We start from the raw sequence: 19,024 nt of genomic DNA, 5'->3' as shown, positions 1-19,024 counted from the left end.
ATTTTTTGAAGAATAACCAGAATGCTCATTCTAGCCACTAGGGGGCATTACATTTTAAAAAAAAGAAAGAGTTCCACACGTGTCCAGCAGAGGGCACTGACATAATAAGAGCTCAGGATATGAACAACACATGATATAGCCACGTGGTAAATGGACAGTCTGCCCCAGGGCGGCTGTGGCTTCAATAACAGCTTACCACCACTGAGTGTGGAGTGAATGAATAATGACTATGTAGCACTTTGAGGAGCTTGTGACACAGGCTTGTAAAGTGCAATACTGTAGTGTAAGCCGTTGTCATTAATGAAGCGACAGTCAAGTTGGGGCTTTGACCAAATCACAGCTTATTATAAGTCTTTTATTGGAAAAAGTTTCTCTACTATATGCGGCCCGCGACCCGACATGAGTTTGACACCCCTGGTCTAAATAGTGATGAAAAAGCAACAAGAGTGACAAAAAAAAAACAGAAAAGGGATGTAAACGTGACAAAAACGCAACAAAAAAGCCACAAAAAGTGACAGAAAAGTGACAGAAACGTGTCAGAAGAGTGACAAAAACTTGCTGGAAAAGCAATAACACAACCAAAAAGAGACAAAAACACACAACTAAAAAGTGATGGGAAAGCAACAAAGAAACATCGAGAAGGAGTGACCAAAGTGACAAAAATACGCCCAGAAAACACTCAATGGTAAAAGTATGTATTTTCATCCCCCCACATGTACCTGAGGTGGCAGTAGTGAGTATAAAATGGCCAACTTGCATCTAGCCCCCCATTTTCACACCTTCAGGGAGCCTAAAAGGGCCTAAAGGGGCCGACCAGCTCTCTCCCCATGATTCTGGCCCAAAACATGACTCCGCCCCCTCCTTACTCACAGCTTTGTTAGGACATGGTGGCCATTCACCAACCATCCACTACTCCATCCATCTGACCATCCAGGGTCACACGGCCTCATCAGTGACCAAGACTGTTTGAAAATGAGTCCTCATGTATTTCTGAGCCACTGCAGCCGTTTCTGTTCATGAGCTTCAATGAACAGTTTAGGGGAGGCCGGATAGAAGGTTTATGCACAACTGCAGCCTCTGGAGGGTCCGACACCTTGATGTTCGGGAGACTCCAGAGGCACCAGCAGCTTCAAATACCTGTCTGCTGCTTTGTAGCATCTGTTCTCTTAACCTCTTAACTCCAACCAAAACCAGGTACATTTTCTCCAGTTTGGGTTGAGCCAAATCTCAAAGCATCTTGAAAAAAGTGTCAAAATAGCAACAAACATGAGACAAACATGAGGATGAAAATGCAACAAAAGAGCCACAAAAAAGTGACAAAATGTATGACAAAAACTTAAGTGTCGAAAAACTGTCAAAAGGCGATGAAAAGGCAACAAAAGTACCACAAAAGAGCAACAGAAAAGTGATGAAAAAGCCACAAAAGAGTAACAGAAAAATGTCAAAAAAGAGAGAAAAAAAAATGACGAAAATGTGACAAAACACAACAAAAAAACAATGGAGAAAAATGTCCAAAAAAGTGCCAACAACGCAAGGAAAAAGATCCATTTAGATGAGTTTTGTAGGTCTTAGCTTTGCCAAATGAGGCATTACTCTGGCCTATAGGCTGTAAGCTTTTAGATTTGGATAAAGCTGAACTGGAGAAAATGCACTTGGTTAAGGTGGGGGTTAAGAGTTTGATCTGATGTGTTTGTCTGGCAGAAACCGTCCTCATTATGCCTTTATCCGCACAAACCTGTGGGTGCTCTGAATCAGGCACAAATCTCTTAACAGTACGATGATTATGCTTGATCTTTTGTGAAATATTGAAGGTTTTCATACCTAGTCCAAGACATTCAACTATTTCACACTTTCCATCAGCAGAGAGATCCTTTTTCTTTCCCTTATTTCTTGAAAATGATGATCTGCTTAATAATGTGGAACACCCCTTTTCAGTAATTTTTCCCTTAACTGGGCTTAACCTGAAAACTCATCATCCCAGGTCTCTGAGATTAATGTCAGTGATTCAAAGAGCCTGAGACACGAAACCATCCATGAGTTTCACTGAAAACCCTTTTTTGTTTGTTGCCTTCATGACACTGAAATAACATAATAATTGTTAATGCAGTGTAGTCCTGCAAACAAGATCCAGGTGGACAAATAAGCCTTGTGAATCAGTACAGCTGGACATTTCTTTACACACAGACAGACAGATTTATCCAGAGAAAGTTTGAATAAAGCGGGTCTGAAAGAAGGGATTTATGGGTCCTGGGAACGAACAAGGACAAGTCGGAACAAAAGATTACGACCTTGTAATTTGGCACTTGTCGTACAGCACGGGTCGATATCATTGGTAATTGTCTTGGAAATTGACGGCCACATTCATTTATTATGGCAGACAATGGGCTTTTTTGAAACAGAAGACCTTAATGAACATTTAAACCACCTTTAAAAGCCGTTCCACAATCATGCCCCATTATTATAGATCATTATAGATCCAGCAGGCAACTAAAAGACTGTTAGATGTGGCCGAAGCCTCTCATGGTGTTTATAGTGTTCTGGTCTGATTCGGTTTCACTGCGTTCTAATATTTGCTGACTGAACTTGCAAAATTATGGATCTTTTTCTTTGCAGCACTGTGGAAACTCTTGATAATGTGAATGAAACAAAGAACAACTCCAGTTCTATTTCTGAAGAGCAATTCATGGACGTTTTATTTGCATTTCAACTTGACATTTGCACGAGATGAAAAGACTGATTTAAATTGTTTGAAAAAATGCACAGGAATCCAACCCGGGACCTTCATGCTGCGAGGATCCAATACATCAACGTTAAGATAGACAATCCGAGCACAAGTTCAAAGCCGCGTTTCATTTAACTCGCAAAAGTTACACAGTCCTTTGTCGACTCCATGCAAAAGCCGTTCCGTTTATGTGGAACACAGGCATCATTCCCACGTCGGCGTTTGCAAATAGTCGCGTTTTGAATGTCTTTTGGAACAAGATTACGTTATTTACATGTCATGGAGACGGAGCACGGATGCAGGTTTGTGCAGTGAGAACTTTCGCCGCAGACAGAATCTCCTTCGTTTCAAATACATGCAAAGTGTCTCTCAGCGAATCACGGAATACGTCCAGGAAATACGTCAGAAGACATTTTTTTTTCCCCACGTCGCAGCCTCCAGTTTTCTTTGGCGACGAGGAAGAGGTTTGTTACTTGAAATATATGTAAAATATAAACATACAAAGGTAAGCAGAGATGAAGTCCAAAAAACTCAAATCGGTGACTCATTTATGATGGATTTGTAACATGACTTGGACTTTGCCTGATGACTTTGGACCATAGACCGTAGAAAAGTGATGGACTGAGGGCGCATGACTTCACCGATAGCATTCAGCGCTGGCTAACTGAAGCTCGTTCATGCTAGCAGTTTGGCTTGGTTTTGGAGCCAGATTTTTTGTTTTGAATAGGGACGATGTTCTGCGTGTTAAGACAGACATAAAGGTAATAATGACAAGCCTGTTTTCAGTAGAGCTCAACAGTCCCGGTCACGTGTCGGGGTCCAACAAAAACAATCCCATGTATTATTAACATTGACTTTTCGAACTCAACTATTAAGAGTTTAGCATCACGGCGGCGGCTAATCAGCTATGTGCTAACTCACAGACATGAAACATACAAAGTAAAATTGAAGATTTGTCTAAAACGTTATAAACTGTAAAAAAGCAATTTGTCGCATTTTCAAGTATTTGTTTCTTTCTTGTAAAATACCCACGCAAGTGTCGATAGTTAGCACATAGCTGATTAGCCGGCGTCGTGCCATTAACTCATTGACTGCCAGCCATTTTCAAATCAGAGAGCTCCCCACGGCCAGAGGTTTTTCAGGATTTTGACTGTTTTTTCAAGACCCACAGAAATTTAGGTCTGGGTCTTTGTCAACACGAAACCCACAAAAAGACAGATTAGACTCTTCTTTCATCAAAAAAAAAAGTTTGTTTGTACCTCATTCCATTCTTTAGTAATCGTCCGTAGAAAGTAGGTGAAATCACCCAAAATGCTAATTTTCTGACCAAAAAGCTGAGAAAACGAGATTGATTGTAATCAAGCAAAAAAGAGCAGGACAACTAAGATTTTAACACCTGACATGCTCAAGGCTTTGCTGCAGCTGTTCCCATTGAAAAGCATAATTGGCAGTTGGCAGTCAATGAGTTAAAACTCTCAATAATTGACTTTTTCGAAAAGTCATCGCGAAAAATACATGTGACCGGGAGTGGGTGGGACTGTGGAGCTCCATAATCACTTTAAGAAGCAAAGACGTTGTAATGGACAGTCCATTAGCACGAGGGACTTCCTGTCCGTGCCGCCACTTCCTGGCTTTATGAGGCTACAATTATTCCCATGACCTACGGCCTATGCTTGGGACCATGGATGTATTAAAAGGCCTGGATAGTTTGATGTCTACTTTTCGATTAGTGTCCGCACCTACGATTAAAGGGCCACAAAGGTCGGATTATGTACGTAGACCGGAAAACATTACGTATCTTTCTTATGTAGATTGAAAATGAACTTTTTTGCTTTCTGCCGAGCTGATTGGACACGTTTGATCAAGTTGCGTGTTCTTATCTGCCCAGTAAACTCAACTGACTTCCTGTTTCGATCCAGTACACCAAAATAAAAGCACCATCTTATTCATTAGTTCCGAATTTCTTTAGTTCAACTAGGTGGGCTAGGTGGGAGGAGTTTATGGTTGCTAAGTAACGGAGCACCATATATACAGTCAGTTAGCTTCAGTTGGGCCGCCACAAATGTCTGCGTCTGTGTGTGACGTGGGTAAAACTATATATTTTACAGTTAACTGTTAGTATAGTTTCATAATAATTTAAGAAATGTGATTTAGGCGTTCAGTTATGTGTGTAGCTAAGTTACTCGTAGTAATAGTTGTCCCCATGTACTTTCAGATACCAGATATTTGTAACATCATCAGACCTCTGTATCAAATTGAACTGTAGTAAACCTTTGAAACTGCCCTTTGTGTCCGAATTCAATGCTGAGTGGATGAAGACTTCCAAATTATACAGTCCTACTAATCCCCATCATTGGTCCTTTAAACCGGATATAATCCCGAATATTGGTCCTTCGAGCCGGACTATTAACAGACAAAACACTTAAAATGTGTGTGTTTAATTATATTATTGTAATTTTGCAAGTACCTGCTGAACTAATCAATGAGACGAGCTGTGTGCTTTTATTTTGGCGTGCTGGATCGAAACAGGAAGTCACTTCTTGGGGCGGCGTTGTTATGATTTGAAGTTATGCACAGAGTCAAGTCACCTTATTTTGGAAGTCATGGTGGGTGGCGCCATCTTGTGTTCATGGCCAAACTGCAGGTCTAGCTTTAGCTGACATTGGTCATTAATGTATGATATTGATTTAACAAACCGCTGGGTATTGGGTAAATGTTCAGTGTCGGTTCTTTACAGATCCTCACAGCTAAACCGCCAATCTCCCCACTCTCTTCTGAGCCTGAGGTCAGACAAAGTGATTTCCTTGGAGCTTTTTCGCGAGTTCTCCGTTCATTTCCATTTTAATTTGTCAAATGACAAATGACAAATGTGTCGACAACACTTGAAATCCCGCTCATTATTTTACCACAAAAGGGGGCGGGGCTGAATAAAGTGGATAACGTGGAGAGAAACGCAGAAACAAACACGGAAGAAACGCTCTAGCGAAGTGATTCCTGGAAATAAATAGACTTTGAAAGAAACTGTGTATGTACTTCACCACTTTAAATCAGTATTTAGCAGCTGTCGACACTATTTGTTCTTTTATGAGTTACTTTAGGCTGCAAAACCATAGAAATCAGAAATACCTTTAGCTCTCTGAGCCTGTAAATTGAATGTTCCCTCCCCCATACTAACGGATAGGGAAGACAGGCTACCGCATGGTGAGTTATGTTTTGTCTTTTTAATGGCACTTAAGCAATTTTTGTAGACTCTTTATCATTAACATATTATAAGATCATGTTTAATGACCTCACAAAAAGCAGAAACTTCCCTGAAATCAAGTTAGCATTTAGCTCAGAGGACTCTTTTAGATGCTAATTTGTATTTTAAGTAAAATCTGGATAAATTAATGATTTCTAACGAGGCTTTGGCCTTAAATGTGGTCGATAGTTGACATGACAACAGCTGAAAACATCTGGATCGTTCATAATTTGCGATGTTTGGTTGCTTATGCTAACTGCCATAGATACAGACGGCATTGCGTCAGGGAAGGGGGCGTGGCTTCGCCCAATGGGAAAATAGAATCTTCTGGGAAACACAGTTTTTCACTCTTTTTAGCCATTTTCTGGTGAAATATTGAAAAATAAAGTAAAGTCTGGATCGGGTCCATATGGATGTTTATTCACAGCAGATTGTCCAGTAGAAGCGAATAAACTGCAGTCAAAGCTAGCATTTGCATTAGCACAATGCTAGCATGTAGCATCATTTTAGCATTCTCTGTTATTTATGAGCTGTGGAACCACTTTGCTCCTCTCCATGTCTTTGTATCTTTATTTAGTTGAAAACTATATCCATAATTCAGCATTTGTGAAAGTAGATTTTGAATAATTAGAGAAAGTTTTGATTTTTCTCCAAATTGTTTTCCCTCTATACTGTTTTCAAACATGGCCATATATGGGCAAATCCAGAGATGCCGTCTGTATCTATGGGTATAAGTTTCCCGGACTAGCCGACTTGCTAACTGCCTATGTGTTTGGATTGAACGCTGCTTCTTCTTTTTAATTCTATGAGTAAAAATGACAATATCTTTTAAACACAGTGAGTTAGTATTACTGGGGAGCCCATGTTGGATTTTCGTAACAATGGGGCGCTCTGGACTTTGGGAATGGCTGCTCTAGCAACGTGCGCCAACGAGCACAAGCCTTTGTAAACAATACGACTCCATTTTGAAAAGAGCAGCAGCAGAACCTTCAGTCTCCTCAGCCTCTCCTAGAAATGCCTTCCTTAGCTCCTGACATCTAAGCGGCGAAGTGTATCCACCTCCTTTGTCGAAGTCTTTCCTGGTCAAATGCTTCACTTATTCATGCTGGGAAACCGAAACGTCACAGCTTCAAATATTGAAGACGGGCGGGCGGTAGTAGGACACGTGCTTCTTCATGCTGGCCTTGCGGTTCTCTTTGGTGATGGGTATCAGCACCACGCCCACCACGAACACCATGAGCCCGATGGAGAGCAGCGCCGGCCCCAGGAAGTTGGTCACCTTCCGGCAGTGCCCCGCGAAGTACAGGCCGCTGATGACCACGCCGCAGAAGAGGAAGCTGCCCCCGGTGGACATGAGGTGTATGGGCATCCAGAAGACCTCGGAGCATCGGTCCGGGGCGGCGGCGGAGGAGGAGTGCTGGGAGGAGTTCCACAGGGAGTCGGCCCGGGACAGGCTGAAGACGGTGGACTCGGTGCGGGACAGGGGCGGGGACAGCTGCTCCTGGGACTGGGACAGAGTGCACTCACCCAGCGGGATGTTCTCCGGGCCGGGCATGGCCTCCTGCTGAGACGGGCTGCGGAGAGAGGCGGGTTTAGGCAAAGCGGTTTTCAGGAAAGGAAACGAAGGTCTAAACATTAGCAGCTCTTCGTAAAGTATATCTTCTCTTCTGAAATGTTTTGACCCCCAAAATGACCACACAAACAACGCAGAAACCCGCTGTCACATGTGATCGCCAGTTTCAATGGTAAATGGTCACTAGGGCCTGTCATGATAATAACAAAATCGACTTATCGTTCAATAAATGACAGATAAACAATATTTGTCGTCTGTATATGTATTTGCACGTTTTCCCAATTTTCTAATGTAGCCCTTTCTTTTTTACTAGGGATGCACCGATACCAATACCAGTATCGGGCCGATACCACATGCTTGTACTCATAGGCTGTATCCGAATGTCCACACTATTCCCTATATAGTGCACTATATAGTGTCTTTGAACTAAACAACACGACTGAAGTAAATCAGCTGTTTCAGTCGTGTGTTGTGTATTTCTCATGAATAAACGACCAAAATATAACCGGTTACGGTGAAAAGATGCTAACGTTAGCTGCTAACCTTTAGCTTGAGCTGTTAAATGACCGATTGCTTCTTCTCGAATAATCCAAGTCATTCACGTAAAACCCATGTGAAGTAAAAGCGTATCTGACTTGTATTTATCCATAAATATTCCACTGTCTCATGAGTTTGGTTGGTCTTTATCGCAGAAATACATTATTCCCGGAGTTTCGCGAACTTTTAGCAGATGTAGTCACTCAATCTGCTGGTGCTTCGGACACCTGCCTGTGACCTACTTTCGGCGTCTCTGAGCTCACGCTGGGGTGACTTTTTTTTAATTTTTCCTTTTTTTGTGATGATAGTAACGCCTGTAAAAGTGCCAAAACAGTCGTTCTGTTTCATAAAATAAAAGTTTGTAACAATAAATAAATTCAGATAAAAAAAATAAAAAAACATATCTGCAGCCGCAGCGCGCGTGACGTCACGCAGCGCGGAGAAAGTAGTGGCTTCTGTCGGAATCGCCAACAGAATCAGTGACTATATAATCGACTATATAGTGCGGGCCTATGTAGTGAATGAGGGGTTAGGGACTAGTGTGGACATTCGGATACAGCCATACTCATTCATGAGGTCCCAATACCAGAAAACAATACCACTGGACGTGTGGCCGGCGCTCCCACAGGACGCAGCTCCACTGAGGAGAGAAAAGAGCTACAAACTGGAGAATTGTTTAGTGGAAATCCAATATTCCACATAGAGCTGACTTTATTACAGACAACACTCCCTTCATCAGAGTCTGTGCTGGATTTAACCAGAGCTAAATGTTGTTAGTGCTGCAGCGTCTGCAGTGTTTACAAGATACAGGCTAATGTTGCTAATGTTGCTAAACTAGCCGCTAACTCACAGCTAACAGTTCTGCCGATTCTTACGCCGTTTTATGCCCAGGGGTTTATTCATCTGAAAAACTAACCCAGTGACTAAAAAGTACTCAGAAAATCCAAAATAAAGAGATACAGCATGTTTATATTGAGCCAAAATGAGCTGCAGAAAAACAATCAAGGTGCTGTAGCTACTGGATAAGTTGCTATAAACACACGAGAAAATCCACACTGAGCTGAAGTAAAGACAAAAAGAGACCATTTATCTGCAGTAATAAGTAACATCTCAATACTATTGTTAAATAACAATAGATAAATGAATAAAGCACAAGCACTGAGGAGCTTTCGGACCTGGGCTGTTCTGTCTATGATGGACAGAGCAATAAAAATAAAAAAGTAATAATGAATCAAAACAATGTGTTGGTTTACATTTCCTTGAGTAAAGTCGGCTACACTTTTAGGAGAAGTTATATCAGAATTGAACAAAGGCCATTTTATTTTTTAATTACTAACCAATCTGCTGTGCAAGTGTAAACTGTCCCATGTAAAGCTCCGTGACCAATGACCATGTCTGTACAAAATACTGCATTTGCAACAGTGTTCACATTTTGCCCCAATTTTTTCACGATTTTCCCACATTTTTCTAACCTGGCTAACGCCGTGCTGCTGTGTGCGCTCGAATTATTTCGAACTGCACAACAGCCTGGGGACCATGGCCGAAATTTTCGCATGGATTTGGGAACCAATCACAGAACGAGGAGAGACGTCAAGACGATGACGCACTATTCAATATACGGAAGCTTGTAGTTTATTTACGGATGAAAAAAAAAAAAAGTTTATTTACGGATCCAACGTGACAGCAGCAGACACGATGGTATTTTTCGATCAAGCTTTAGACCGTGTTCTAAATAATTTAGCTCAAAAGTTTACAGCGGGTACGTCATACGTCATCTCATACGATGATACGATTGGCTATGGCTACGTGCAGACGCATGAGAGACTTTTTTTTTTTCCGTATCGCCCAATAAACGACTATGGATGATCGTAAACCACACCTCTCCTACGAGAGAATGAATTGGTGGTCCCCAGACTAAATATCACTTGTGATTTTAGTCTGGTGTTAGCCAGGCTAACATTTTTCAATATTTTCCCCAAATCTACTTCTACTTTCTCCCCAATTTTTAAAATAAATGTTTTCATTATTTTTCCACATTTCAGCTAAGACCCACAAAACTCATCTAAGCTGTTTTGCAGCTTGATCACAGTTAAAAGCAATGAAAACATGACAAAAATGTGCCAAAAAAACATGAAAACACCCAAACATTTATCAAAAAAGCAACTCAAATGTCACAAAAACGAACTTTGCATTTGTCATATTGGTAACGCTTTATATTAAGTATTAATAAGGTGTTAATAAGCGTTAATAATATGCTTGTAAAGTAACACACAGCTTATTATACTTTTATCTGTTAACAAACTGATAGGCCATTAATAATACACTTATTCAAAGCCAACACTACCATAAAATGATTCCTAATGCTTATTAATACTTAATGAGCTAAAGCGATACCAATATTACAAATGCAAAGTTGACTTAATTCTCCTTAGATTGCAGGTAAATTTAGTCGCCTAAAACTAGAAAAAAATTGAAAATAATTATATTTGACTAAATCAACAAAAATTAAATTACAGTTTTGTCAAAAGATTAAAACTAAATACAAATATGTTGTTAAAATTAACACTGATTCACAAATAAATTCCTTAAGCCCCTCTCGAAGTCCCCCACTTTGGGAATGGCTGTCTTTATGCATATTCGTCTTTACAATATAACAATTAATAAAAGAATAAAGTGTCTTTGCTAACAGTCCAAATACATGAGGATCAAACACCATGCCTGTTTTTGATTTCTATGTGACAACACTGGGATCATGTTTTATTTCCATGTCTGAATAAGCCCAGCCGCCCCCGAAGGCGTCGCGCTGACTGACCAGCTCCACACTAAACGTGAGTGTACTTCCTGCATTATTCAAACTACTCTACAGTATTTATGAGGAGCATGTTTACAGTGAACACCACACCCTCCGGCTCCGTGTCGGGGGGAACTTCCTCCTCAGAGCGGGCGATGAAGTCATTTCTAATGCATTATCTCTGGAAGACTCAATCAAAGAAACAGCGATCAGGTCAGAAGCGGCGGCGTCACAATCAACGCTCAATTATTGACTTTTTAATCGACGGTTTAGTCTGGGTTTAGTTTCCTACTTACTTCACATGAATACACGTCTCAGGCCGACTTTCCCTCCTCTCATTTCAGTCAGTCAAAGATGTAATGATGCAATATCTGAATATGTATAGACTTTGATTAGGAAAGCATGGTACATGATAAGGGCTGGTACTGTACTGTCAATACCGGTACGTGAACAATACTTTGTTCAATACCTATGCTAAGTATCTGTCATATAGAACCATAAAGCAGATTAATAATGTTTATTTATTCTGTTTCTTTCCATTTCTTTCCATTTCTTTTCCAATTTTTTCCCGAAATGTTCAATTTTTTGTTCACATTTCTTCTTAAATTTTCTCATAATTTTCTGTTTTTTTTTCTCAAATTTTCCCAAAATGTTCAAGTTTTTCGCTTAATTTTTTTTCATCATTTTTCAACTTTTTTCCTAAATTTTTCAATATTTTTCCCAAATGTTCCATATTTTTCCTCCAAAAAAGTCTTACATTTTCCCCCATTTTTCGGTGTTTTTTCCCAAATTTTCCCCAAATTTTCAACTTTTCCCCCCAATTTTTTAATTTAAAAAAATATATTTTTCCACGTGTTTCCCCAAATTTTCAATATGTTCCTCGAATTATCCCCCCCCCCCCCCCCCTCATTTTTTTAAATTTTGCCCCAAAATTTTCATTTTTCTTTATCATTATTTTTCCAGGTTTTTCCCCAATTTTTCAAAATATTTTCCCCAAATTCACCCCAGTTTTTCTACTCTTTGTTCCCACTTTTTTTTCCTTTTGTTTTGATAACCAACAGCATCAAAACTTTAATATAATGATTTTACATTTCTGTTCGGTTCCTGCTTTCGATATATATATATATTTTTGATCCCAGTAGTATTACCTAAAACTTTTTTGTTTTTGATACCAGACTGGTTTAACTGTGCCCAGCTCTATACGATTTAACTTATTCCATTGGCTCTTATTTCAAGACATTCCAAACCTGCTCAGAATCAGCTTTAAATGTTTAAATTCAAGCACTTTACAAGTCATTTTGAAAAGATAAGTAGTGACTAATCTTACAAAAATGACTTAAACTCAAGCAGTACTGAAGACATTTTCAGTAGGTTTGTTAAACCAATGGAGCATAATAAGAGAAATCACAATACTTGAAACGAGGCAAGTCAAAGATAAGAAAAATCATTCTCGTTCCATTGGCACTTTTACCCTCTTAACCCCTTTCTCCAGTTTGGCTTCACCCAAATCTACAAGGTTCTTGGAAAAAGTGTCAAAATAGCGACAAAAACAAGGATGAAAAGGCAACAAAGGAAAAGCAACAAAAAATATGACTAAAGTGATGAAAGAGCAACAAAAATTCCACAAAAAAGTAACAAAAAATGGCAAAAACATGGCAAAAAAAAACTCTGCTATCAGTTTTGTAGGTCTTGGTCAGCTCCAGTCAAGGAGTTTTAGATTTGGGTAAAGCCGAACTGGAGAAAATGAGCTTGGTTAAGGTGGGGGTTAAGAGGTTTACTTAAAAGGGGGGGAAAAAGTCAAAAGTGGGAAAAGTCATTCTTGTTCCATTGGCAATAAAATAGTCTAAACCTACTCAAAATGAGCTCAAATTCCAATAATTCAAGCACTTTTCAATCTTTTTCTAAGATGAGACTGCATTTTTTCCGGTGTATCGGCATTAACTTTATTAAAAACCTGCCAAAAGTCATTCCAAACCAAATAGCCCTGATTACGCCCATTAAGTCAACGTCATGTCAGTAATGCTTCCAATTCTCACTTTGATGAACCCCTTAAACCCCGCCTTAACCGAGCACATTCTCACCAGTTCAGCTTCACCCAAATCTAAAAGCTTCTCGACTGGAGCTTACACCCCCATTTGAAAGCTAAGACCCACAAAACCCGTCCAAGCTTCTTCCTTGTTCTGATTGTCTTGGCATTTTCGGTTGTTTCCGTCACGTTTTTGCGGCTCGATCACAGTTAAAACGTGACAAAACCATGACAAAAACAACTCAAATTGTGACCACGAAAACAAGGAAGAAGCTCCAGATGAGAAGCTTTTAGATTTGGGTAAAGCTGGAGAAAATGTGCTGGGTTAAAGAGGTTAAAGTCATAACACAACCTTAAAGATGCTACGACATGGTGATATTTGTAAAAAGAAGGACATTTTCTCATCGATCCAAAAAAGTCGTCATACAATAAAGAAATGTCGATCTCATTTTAATTGTTTCGATTGTTCGTTTATTGGATTTTTGTGACTGGTTTCAGAGTTTTCCTCATTTCAAAGCAAAGCGATCTCCTGATCCGGTAAAAAGTGGTTGTTTTTCCTACTAAATCGAGTGAAATTTAAATGAAAAAAATAAGAAATCTCCTCAGTTTAAGACGTTTCAAATCCCAGTTGTTCCTACCTTTTCCGGGTCCAGAAAAGATCCTTTCAAAGTTAGATTTTTCAACTTCCAAAATCAATCGATCGCGCTAAATTCCTCATAAAATCCTCAAATGCGAATGCGCGTCCGGCCCCGGTTTCCCAGCCCTTTCTACTGGCGCGTCTTTCCCAGAGGAAAACCCCACCTCGTCCTGTCTCACTCACCATCATCATCATCACCACCACCACCGCCGCAGCCTCAGCCTCAGCAGCACTCAGCCTCCGCGCTCCATCACCAGACCTCAGGTTTCCACTCTCGAAAAACACAGCCCGGGCCTCGCAAAAAAAAACAAAACAACAACAACGTCCCGAACGAGGAGTAAAGGAGCGAAACGGTCGGCTCCTAAAGTTGGTCCAGTCCCGGAGCGATCCGAACAGCGGCTCGAGTGGAAATGTACCGCGCGATCAGCTGTAAACAGACTTTCCAATGCAACTATTGATCCCCGAGTCGGCCCCCGAGCTATTAGCCGTATCCGCTCCACACGCGATCGATGCAGCCGGACTGTAAAACATGTTTCAGGATGAGCTCAGGGCAGTGCCTTGATTTAGATAGTTGTATTTTTAGGATCGTGAAGTTCCTGAACATTTGTGTTGAGTCTTGACCCACCTGTCTGTGCAGGGGTGTGTCCGGACGGGAGGGGGACCGATATATCGGGCCAATATTTTGGGTGTTTTACAATATTGGCTGTCGGCCGATCTAACGCCGATAAAAGCTGATATCTCCAGGACAGAAAATGATAGAGATTTTCCTTTTTTTTGCATTGGAAAGAGCTAAGTCTGGGCTTCAGGGGAACCGAGAAACATCACAATGAAACTTGGCTATACATTTGTTAACCTCTTAAAGGTATGTTTTAGGATATTTGACATAGGGCCTCATTTCCTAGTTATCCAGTGTTGTTGATTTCTGGAGATATTTAAATATATATTTTAAATTCATGCAGTCCTTATATTTGAAGAGTTTAGTGGTGCTAGGCTAGTGCTAGGCTAGCGCATGTCTATGGTAACTAGTAGCCTGCATTAAAAACAGTCTGACCCAAGCACAGTGCACCTGAGGCAAATCACTTATAACACCAGACTACCCATATAAATGTTTGTGTTGACTGAATCATTTTTTGCATTTAAAAGAACTTATATTAGAGCAGCATCAGCTTCCTGGTTGTAGCTACGCAGCGGCGGAGTGATCTGCTCGGTTACCGGATCTACAGTAGTTTGTTTACCTTCGGCCGGCATTGCTACACGTGGAATTCACAAAGGAGCTTTCTACAAATCAGATATGGCAACGTTTGGAGGACGACCCCATGATTGTGAAGAGGTTTTTAATGCAGGCTACTAGTTACCATAGACATGCACTAGCCTAGCACTAGCCTAGCGCCACCAAACTCTACAAATATAAGGACTGCATGATTAAAAAAAATTAAAAAGCATCTGGAAAAGCAACAATGACGTGATCAAATAAGCGACAAAAACACACGACTAAAGAGTGATGAAAACGCAACAAAAAAGCCAAAAAAAATTGACAAAAATGAGGGGAAAAGTTATTAAAAAATGACAAAAACATGACGAAAAAGCGATAAAAAAAAAAGTCGAGAACACTTCCAAAATGTGACACGGCAAAAACGTGCCGGAAAAGCAACAATAACACACGACTAAAGAGTGATGAAACAGCGAAGTGACAAGACACTTCCACTTATCAGTTCTGTGTTCCTTTGCTTTCAAATGCTTTTAGATTTGGATAAAGCTGAACTGGAGAAAATGTGCTCGGTTAAGGCGGGGGTAAGAGGTTAAACAGTAACACAAGTTTCACTAGACCTCAGTGAATATGGACATGCTACAGCTGTGCACAAAATGCCTCGGCAACAGTATGCTAGTGCTAACGGCAGCTACTCAAGGCTGGGACAGAAACTATGATTGAATCACATAAAGTGATCAAATAAAATGGGCACTGTTTGAGTGGCCAAGTGTATTTATGTTTTACAGGATTATAGATCAGCCATTTGAAAAAAATCGATCAAAATATCGACAGCCAATAGAAAAATCCATATCGGACGACCTCTGGCCCAGACTGTTTTATCGGTTTGAACCACAGGGGTCGACCCATGACAATAATAGAATACACTTTTCTTTACAAAGACGTGTATCTGGGATCAGAGTGATTTCTTCACATTTCCGATGGGTGTGACTGACATTAACCAATCAGAGAAAAGATATTGTGACATGCATTGGTTTTTGTAAACAAGAAAGATCCTCTTACTGAGGACTACTGAGCGCATTTTTTAATTTTTATCTTATTTTTAGTGTTCTGGTAGGGGGGACTTCCGAGACCTCCTCCGAGACACAACCCTGTGGTGCATGTCGGGGTTTCACTCCGGCGTTAAAGTTATGTGTATGTTGTTACTCCATTGTCCTGCAGGGAAATTTGGCCCATCCTTCCAGTCAGGCTGGAGGATTACCCTTTTTGGGAAAATCCACCATGTTAGCATGGAGATCTGCCATGTTTGTGGCTGTAAGCATACATTTTCCATAGTCTAACATTAGCTACAAACAGTACAAAGTGGAGAAAAAAGTCATGGATCATCTCCGTTAGCTGATGAGTCACTACTGGCTAACAAAGTGGTGTCCAAGTGTTTTAATGTGAACAATAACTCCAGTATTTTACCTTTTAAAATCTCCTTTAGTTTATTATTGCTGCTAATCCCAAAATGGGGCGACAGTACTGCAGTTTGTAGAGCGGGTCGTCTCATGATCGGGTTTTTCCTGTGAATTGTGGTGTTTTTGGTCTGTTCTTGTACTGTTTCTTCACCTATTTCTGGACTGGACACAGTTTTTGCGGAATCTAAGTCAGCAAAACTCTATTCAAATGTAAACAAAGGGCTTCATGAAAAGTTTTGTGGACGTCCTCTCCTCGGGGCCTTATCGTTACAAGAGGAGTGACAGAAAATGTGGGAGAGTAAAGAGAGGAGACGTCTGAGCCAGAACAGACTGATCCACATCAGTCTCTCTCTTTGCAAAACAACTCGATGACAGAGAAAACATCTGTCTCTCAGGAAAAGCAATGGCGACCTCTGATGTAGTCAATACAACAGAAAACAGCGTCATGTACTTTTTATTCTAGGGGAAGATCCCAAACCCTTCAGATAAATATTTTCCACACCACATCCTTCAAACTCACAGGAAGAAAGTCAGTTCTGCAGCTGAAACGCGATCCCGCTGAAGTATGGCAGAAAGCATCGATTGTAAAGAGATCTCCTGCGTTGGGGATAACCGGGTTAGTCCGGGCGCTCAGGCGGACAGAGCTGGGTCGGATTAGATTAGCGCTGGGCTGGCGCGGTGAGCGGCGGCGGCCACAAGAGGGCAGTGCTGCGCAGCGCTGCGGGAGGCCGAGATCAGACCCAGCCATTATATAAACTTAAACGTTGGTGTAAGGGATAGGTTCTCAGTCGTCCGGGAATCTTCCATTGCGGTGGAGAATAAACTATCATCGAATCAGCAAAAAAAAACTGAAGCTGAATGTGTTATTTTCATATTTTCAACAAACTTATGCAGTTACATACCCGAGCAATGGCATTCACTTTCAAGAAACGTGAATCTATTATCAATCGGAATCCATTTTAATAACATTTAAGGCTTTAATTTTGGCACAGTGAAGTTAACGACTGATCTTTGGCTGTGGGGTTTTATTTATAAGGCATTGTCTCGTCCAAAATCCAAAACTTGGCACTGTTTCTGCTAAATAAATGATTGTAAACCAATTATCATAAAGTCAAATAAGGATCAGTGACGTTGAAAGTAGAGATTGTGATTTTGATTCAGTTTCGATGAATTGCCCGACCCTAACAGACGGGATTCTCAAGGTGGCCCCGTGTACGAAACTGTTCCTCAGTCGACTGGGCCTGACCCGTAGATTCCGCAGTCTCCTCCTTCTCTGCGGCGTTGCTTCAATGACAAAAGATCCAGCGTTCATTTTTCACCAAGATCTTGTATTGATGATGGGAGAGTGCGATCACTGCGCAAAGCCGTCTCCAGCACATCCCAAAGATTCTCCATGGGTTAAGGCGAGACACTGCAGGTGAATAGGGAAAAAAATGTATATTTACAGATATCAATTTGAAACTTTTGCTGTCGATCACTGGCATAAATGTGAGAAAAAAATACGTTGCAAGTTTTCTGTCATTTTATCTTTTCATATAAGAGCAAGGTGTTTTATGCCTAAAAATGCCCCAAATTTCCCATCTTTTCGGTGACGAAATCTGAATAATGGATAGAGCTACATTCAAATTTATGGTTTCATTTTATTGATAAATGAGTTACCGAGACGTTTTCAGAGGGGATTTAGGAGATCTTGTTTAGTTTCAAAATAAGCTGTTTGTTAGTGGAAAAAAAATTAAAAATGTAATTTTCGCCTTATTTTTTGACATTCAAAACTCAATAAATGGGGCTAGGGATTAGTTACTAAAAAATCCCTCTGAAAATAGCTCCCCAATATTGTTCAGTCCAAGGCTGGAAAATTTTAAGTCTTTAGGTCCGACTGACGTGGACATAGTGTCGCTACAAAGACAGAAAAATGTGTTTTGAGAAAAAGGCCCTTGAAATTGCATTGTCCCATATAAGTCTATGGGGGAACATTGAATCAGCGCAATATTTAAACATGTCATTGTGAAGATTAGGTGAATTTTCTGTTTCCGGGTGAAAGTTTATATGTTCAGAGACCAATTTGGCCAAAAAACCTGAAAACTGAAAAAAAATAGTTTTGCCTGTAGTGTCTCCCCTTAAGTAAGTAAGTAGTAAATAAGTTCAAATCTGGACTCTGAGCGCGATGAATCCCGGTGTCGTCATCTTGGAACATGCCTGTGTCATCAGGGAAGAAGAAATCCACCTGGTCATTCAGGATGTTCAGGTCGTCGGCCGATCTCAATCTTTGGCCACATAGTTTTTTGCTGAACCTAGACCTGAGCAGCTACACCATCCCCAGAAAGAAAAGTCAGGCAGGGCTCTATCCGAAATATGTCAATAAAATAAAACCAGAAATTTGATTGTAGCTCAATCCGTTATTCAGATTTCATGATGATGGGACATTTTGGGCGTTTTTTGCCGTAAAACACCTTGTTTCTATATGAAAACACGAATGATAGAAAATTTGCAATATTTTTTTTCTCATATTCATGCCAGTAATCTACAGCGAATGGTAAATGGGCTCAACTTATACCGTATAGTGCTTTTCCACCAACATTAGGCACTCAAGGCCCTTTACAGCAAGGAACCCATTCACACACCGACACTGAAGGCAAGGTGGATGAAGTGTCTTGCCCAAGGACACAATGACAATAGGCACCTTCAGGTTGCCTGGCCTGCCAAACTACATGCTTTTTCATAGATGTTTCAAAGACGTATAGTCTGGGAGCAGCATGGTCTCAATGATTTCCCGGTCGGCGTGATTGACAGACGGCATCAACCAATCAGAGCAATGCTAGATACGTTGCAG

General features: G+C 40.6%; 1 protein-coding gene across 1 annotated transcript; it reads right to left on the bottom strand.

Annotated features, from left to right (window-relative positions):
- Nucleotides 1-7,010: 7,010 nt before the first annotated feature.
- Nucleotides 7,011-13,647, bottom strand: pirt (phosphoinositide interacting regulator of transient receptor potential channels). The gene is made up of 2 exons (XM_079564633.1): nucleotides 13,529-13,647; nucleotides 7,011-7,537 (listed from the first exon to the last, which is right to left on the bottom strand). The coding sequence occupies exon 2, from the start codon at nucleotides 7,516-7,518 to the stop codon at nucleotides 7,093-7,095; it is 426 nt and encodes a 141-aa protein (XP_079420759.1). The 5' UTR covers nucleotides 7,519-7,537; nucleotides 13,529-13,647; the 3' UTR covers nucleotides 7,011-7,092.
- Between the last annotated feature and the right edge of the window lie 5,377 nt (nucleotides 13,648-19,024).

The sequence above is a fragment of the Gobius niger genome, assembly GCF_951799975.1.
Source record: "Gobius niger genome assembly, chromosome: 10".
NCBI classification, from domain to species: Eukaryota; Metazoa; Chordata; class Actinopteri; order Gobiiformes; family Gobiidae; genus Gobius; species Gobius niger.
The sequence above is the reverse complement of the archived record's forward strand: the minus strand, read 5'-3'. Positions and strand labels throughout refer to the sequence as shown.

Bases quoted from the DNA above. Each gene is read 5' to 3' on its own strand.
- pirt (XM_079564633.1), bottom strand. From the start codon at position 7,518: ATGCCCGGCCCGGAGAACATCCCGCTGGGTGAGTGCACTCTGTCCCAG.